The sequence below is a fragment of the Lygodium microphyllum genome, chromosome 8 (assembly GCF_053477565.2).
Source record: "Lygodium microphyllum isolate KBCC chromosome 8, Lygodium_microphyllum_v1.1.10, whole genome shotgun sequence".
NCBI lineage: Eukaryota > Viridiplantae > Streptophyta > Polypodiopsida > Schizaeales > Lygodiaceae > Lygodium > Lygodium microphyllum.
Genome location: NC_141142.1, coordinates 119,426,413 through 119,432,412, shown reverse-complemented (window position 1 = coordinate 119,432,412; position 6,000 = coordinate 119,426,413). Strand labels below are relative to the sequence as shown.

Genomic DNA, 6,000 nt, shown 5'->3' with positions numbered 1-6,000 from the left:
TCTTATTCTCTTCTATGTCCTATGTGTTATAACATCATCACTCTTCTCATTAATGTTTTTTTCTTTCTTTCTTTTTTGTTATCTACTATGACTTCATCCTTCAAAATCATAAGAGAATCTAGGTTTGTCAGGTCCATAGGTTTCGTGGGAGATCTATTAAGTCCACCTAGATAGTAACTTTGCTTGGCTTGTCTGTGTTGTGCAGATTAAACTCTGATGTCCACTTAAACAGTGTAAGGGGGAATTTTTAAGCATCAACAATTGACCTACTTCTAAAAAATTTAGAGCCATTGCTTCATTATTAAATAGAAAAAAAAAATCGAGAAAGCAATTCTTTTCAATAACATGACAGTACTTTTGAGATTCCCACTACCCTTAATCTAGGATCTCATGTACTCCGTGGGGGGCCATGGACCATGTCACTAGCTTTCTAGAGACATGTTTTCATATTTCAAATTCCACAACTTGAGACTTGGAGTATGAACAAATACATGAAGAATTACTCCACCTTTCCCTTCATGGCTCAAAGTTGTGTTGCCTTGGCCTCTAGTTGACAGACTTCCACCTATAGGCAACGATTGGCTTCTTTGCTCATGATTTGGCTCGAAGTTGTGTTGCCTTGGCCTCTAATTGATAGGCTTCCACCTACATGCAATGATTGGCTTCTCTGCTCATGATTTGGCTTATTCGCAGGAGCCTTGTAGTGTCAATTGGCTTTAGGACGTTTGTTGTATTGCACCTTTTCAATTGGGGGTGGATGATCCACTCCAAGAGGTTGAGTTCTCTCTTGTAAAACTTCTTGCAGTTTGCATCCTTTGAAGTTTGATCCCTAGTGTTGGCTACCTCCATTCTGTTGTTGGTTTTGCTAGAGATTAGTCGTGATAGGATGCTGATTATTGTATAGGATTGTGTTGAAAAGGGGGTTTTAGAGGGATTTCAACCAAGGTTCGGGAAAAGGGGGTTCACTTCAACCTAGGACTTGTTCACCTTGACAAAAATCCTTCTCGATTCTTTGGAAGGAAGAAATCAATCCTCTTCAAATTTCTCTAAATATAGTTACATTTGTTAAATTTATGGATAAGATATTGTCTCAATAGGGGATACTTCCTTCTCAGATGATGATGAAAAGGATTTACTTCCTCTTCCTCAAATTTTTTTTCCCGAACCTTGATTTCAACGAGTCTGCTATGCCTTGGTCTTCAAAGTAAAAACTACTCTGGAAGATGACATCAAGCTTGCTCTGGTAGTGAGCCAAACTGAGGTGACTGGATAGGCATTGGTTGTGACATGATGATGGGGGCAGGTGATGTCCTTTTCCCTCCCCCGAGGGAGACTAAAAGCTACTTTCCTTTCTCTGATGTTCTAGTTCAGCACTTGAAGATGATGGGTGAAAGGGGAAGGGAGGCTCAGTCTACATCATAGCTCAATTGGGAAACTTCTCGCGTTAGGGACTTAGTTTCCTCCCGTTCTCTCTTACTTCTTCTTCCCTCTTTTGAACTGGACTTGAGAGGGGGGGTGGAGCCTGGAGGGGGATGTGTTTGAGAGAGAGAGAGAGAGAGAGAGAGAGATCCCCTAAACTAGTAGATTGAAGCATTGACGAACAGTTTGAAACTTGCGCGCGGTCATCACGTGTCTCTTTGCAAAAAGGGTTTTGATTACGTCGTTTACCTATGTGGGGCGCGACTCTTAAAATAATCTAATTATTATTTGTATGTGGCACAACCCTAAGCGAATTTTTTTTTTAAAGTCACATATGTTTGTAATGCTCGACTACATGTGTCTAACGAGGCAGAAAGAAAATGAGAACCAGAGAATCTTTATTATGTAACCACCTGCAGGCCCCCAAGATAGAGAGCTTTTCAACCGACTAATGGGGGTCAAAATCTTGTATCCTTTGATTGTAATGTTGAAACATGTGTCATGCAGTCCAGGCTCCAAAGAGAGAATCAAGTTATGAATTTAATGAATATTTAGTGGTGGTGCTCCGGATATGGGAGATACAACGTATTATTGCAACGCTTAGAAAGCAGGAAAGAATTCTGTACACGCAGGTTCAACTTTGCTAGGAGTTATAACAGGTGAGTGATCAGCGATTGCGCAGTAATTGAAGATGCCTGTGTGTCCCGACTGGTTGGGTTGGCTGTAGCTGTGGGAATAATATGATGAGAGCTCAAACGAAGCGCACCCAGGCGGCGGTGCTAGGAGCACCATTGTTGGTGAGACGGAGCATGTAGTATCCGGAGGGGGCAGCGATAGCGCTAGGAGGGGCGGTGACAGTGGCGATGTAGGTGTTACGCCCTGCCTTGACGTAGGTGCCCCGTAAGTCGAGCATGCGCTGGCTCATGGAGACGGAGTGGGTGGTGAAGGGCGGGAAGTAGACGGTGAAGTAGACCGTGGGTGCCGGGGCGGTGGGCACCGTGAAGCGCACAGTGAACTTGGTGCCGTATCGGATGGTGGTGGCCGAGAGGGCGGCGATGGCCGGGCGGCGAGGGGCGTAGGCGCGATCCAGGTAGTAGGGGCTGAAGGCCTCCAGTCGAAGCTCTGTCGGGAATGCGCCCCGGAAGACATAGCCTGCATTCGTGTTGCTGCCGCCCACCAATACCCTTCCATCATGCAGCATCGCAGCACTGGAATGATACCACCTGGGGATGGGCGATGCGGCCAATACCTGTTAATAACGATAAATAACAACAAAGCGTGGTAATGGATGATTAGCCCACACATATACGATCGGAAGCTCTCAAAACAAGCCTATATAGGTTTAGTTATACAAGAAGTTTTAGACAAAATTACCCATATAAAAATTCCCACCATAAATCTCGAAGTGTGCATTACAGCGACAGCATGACCTGCTGTGAGGGAGGGACTCAATGCCTACTTACGTGAGCTTGGGGACACATGATGTAGAGACTGCCAACAATTTCTGCATGAGCTTCTGTGAGCGAGGGATTGCATACTTAGCTATTGCATACATGGCTTGGTACGGTTGGGATAGGGTGCTTGTCGGGAGCCCTTGCAGCCCTTGTCCCCCACACAAGAACTTGTAGACCAATTCACACTATGATTCTCACATTGTGAACTATAATTCCCGCATTGCATGCCTCGCTAGGTCTGGTTAGGGGCAGAGCAGCCCTGACCCCCAATCACACCTGGCTAAGGACGTGGTGTCTCGTGAGAAGAAGCTCATGATATTGAACACTATAGGGAAAAAAAACCTGTTTTTCGACATGGGAAGATTTCGAACGCTTCGTATGCAATCACACCTATCTCAAAATGCAATGCCTTCCTAGCAAAAAGCTCATAAACTTGTACTAATGTAACACCTCCTTTGTAGAAGTTGACGATGTTGTGAACAATCGAGAGGAAAATAAAATGTCAAAGACTTATTATGAACACGATGTTGTGAACAACAGAGAGGGAAATGCCAAAAACTTATTGTGATCAGGATCGTACCTGGAACCTCCTTCCTGCAGGCTTCCATGAAGAGTACAAGAACGGCGCCTGGGCCGCCTTCCGAGCGGCCCCCCAGCCGGCCGTCCCCTGCTCGGCGCCGTTGATGATCAGGATCTCGCCTGTAGCAAGGATAAGCATGTCGCCCATCACCCTCGGCGCGGGCATCATCTCCTTGGCCCACCGCGGCCTCGCGTCGGTAATGACCATGCGGCCGCAGTCCTGCAGCGCCGGGTTGGTGGCGCTGCCCTTGGTGAAGGCGCCGTCCTGGCTGCCCCCGCAGATGAGGATCTCGACCTTCTTGAATCCATCGACATATGTGAGGGGCAGCATGACGGAGGAGCCGGTGGAGGGGTAGTTGCGGGGGCCGCCGGGGAGGTCGGGGAAGACCTTGACGACCCGGTTGGTTTTGTAGTCAAGGAGGATGGACTTCTTGTTGGCGAAGATGAAGAGGTTGCCGTCGGAGGAGAGGTGGACGAAGGGGTAGAGGTTGTTCTCGACGCCGGGGGTGTTGGTCTGCTGGAGGAAAGGGAGGGTGACGGCGCCGGCGGTGCGGCCGCGGGGGACGAACTCGTAGCTGAAGGCGGCCCGCCCGCCGACGACGATGACGCGGTTGTCGGGAAGGATCTGGTTGGAGGCGTACCATCGAGGGGCGGCCAGCAGGGCGCCCCTCTCTACCCAGTCGCACTTGCCGTCGGGGCAGGGCGCGAAGGTGCGCACCACGTTGGCGCCGTCGTAGAAGCCGCCCGTGTGCGTGAGGGTGCCGTCGGAGGTCCAGGCCCCCGAGGAGCACCAGGTGTCGCTGAAGATGGAGAGCGGGCGGGCCTTGTTGCTGGCCACGTCGTATTCGAAGGAGTGCGCCGTGCAGTCCACCTTCAGGGCCAGGTCGCGCGGGTTACGGCGGCAGCGCCCGGCCGGCAGGGGCAGCCTGGATGGGCCGAAGTTGGTGCGGTCGAAGCAGATCACCTTGTTGTAGCGGTTCACCGTCATGTGCATCACTGACACTCCTACCGTCGTCAGCGTCGCCCACCTACCACTCGGGGCGGCTACGGCATTGTATGTCTGGCGCTCTCCCCCCATCAGAAACAATATCCATAGGACTGCATACATCATCCACATCCCGGCCATGCTCCTCACCACCTTATAATTCCTCGTGTTGTTCCTTATTCTCATGTGGATAGTTGTACGTCGGCCCATGATCGACGTACAGCTCGACGACGTTAGCGAAAAACGAGAGACCGACAAACAAAGACAGACACAGACACAGAGGAGAGAGAGAGAGAGAGAGAGAGAGAGAGAGAGGGAGAGGGAGAGAGGGAGGGAGCGAGCTAGCTTTTGATCGGCTCGAGTCTACTTCATGCACAACTCACCCATTACCTACTGCCTTCACCCTGGTCTAGCACGTTGCAGCCGAGGCGATCGCACACACAATATGCAGAAACACACAACCGTACTATCATTGCTGCACCACTCGGCCACTTAATATAGCACTGCGATTACAAAAAGTCGAATGCTGCACGTCCCGCCTGCTCCAAACAGCTTACGAGCTGTAGGTAGGCCCTCGCAGGACTCGTTGACGGACCACGCGGAAGAGAGAGAGTGTGTGTGTGTCTGATAGAGAGAGAGAGAGAGAGGGAACTGCTAGCTTAAGATACAGCGCACATTTACGACTTGTTGACGGAGAGCGTGAGAGAGAAAGAGAGAGAAGCGCTGACTTGAGATACATTCTCACTAGTCGTACGTATACAGTTGTACGAATGTCACAGGTCAGTGGACAGCTCGTTTACGTGCTTAATCGCATTCTTAGCAGGCGCTCCTCACTACGTCTCCATAATCTAGGGGGTCACATCTCATCTTAGAAGAATGTGAATTATGTGATTTCTCTCCTTTTTTGTTGGGGAATAATATTAGTATTCGATTAAAAAGGAAAATTAGTTACATATGGACTTTAAAGAGGAAGCTTTAGGCTTGTTGAGAGTCCTGAAGGTACATGGTGGTATTTTACCTATACAAGCTTGGTCCGATCAAGCGGCTATGATGTAGATATCCTTAATATTATTTTTATATAATACAACAATACACCACATTATAAATAACATTCAAAACGGATTTGCTTGAGCACCTTGTATTAAGGGGTTGACCAACAAATCAAAAACATGAATCTTGGTGCTTTCAATTCTAACTCACCCTTGCTCATATGCCCATCAAGATTGCCACAGAGTCACATGTTTTCATCTCTTATAGAGGAGGGATTTCCATGGTGTTTTGTTAGTTTTCAAAGTTTGAGTTAGTCCAATTGTTGTACGTGATACTTAACTATGTTGTATATGCCTACTTCAACTTGCAACTATACATCAGCTTTAAAGCCATAATTTAGGTCAATGTTTTGATTTTTGAATCTAAACTTGTTAATTTTGCAGATCCAAATATTCCATAGGCGATAGCTGACAATTCTAGATAATAAGTTCATGTATACATTTAAAAAGATTTCTATTAACTCTACATATAATAAACAAATCGAATATAGATTCAATTACATTGTATCTAGGG

The 6,000-nt window shown here is 47.8% G+C and overlaps 1 protein-coding gene across 1 annotated transcript; it reads right to left on the bottom strand.

Moving 5' to 3' along the window:
• Positions 1-1,951: 1,951 nt before the first annotated feature.
• Positions 1,952-4,888, bottom strand: LOC148032794 (aldehyde oxidase GLOX-like). The gene is made up of 2 exons (XM_087683462.1): positions 3,454-4,888; positions 1,952-2,668 (listed from the first exon to the last, which is right to left on the bottom strand). Exons 1-2 carry the CDS (start codon positions 4,645-4,647, stop codon positions 2,171-2,173), a joined length of 1,692 nt encoding a protein of 563 aa, XP_087539588.1. The 5' UTR covers positions 4,648-4,888; the 3' UTR covers positions 1,952-2,170.
• Between the last annotated feature and the right edge of the window lie 1,112 nt (positions 4,889-6,000).

Excerpts from the sequence above, each read along its gene's own strand:
- LOC148032794 (XM_087683462.1), bottom strand. The coding sequence starts at position 4,647 with ATGGGCCGACGTACAACTATCCACATGAGAATAAGGAACAACACGAGG. Across the intron at positions 2,669-3,453 it reads CTGCAGGAAGGAGGTTCCAG|GTATTGGCCGCATCGCCCAT; the intron begins GTACGATCCTGA and ends CGTTATTAACAG.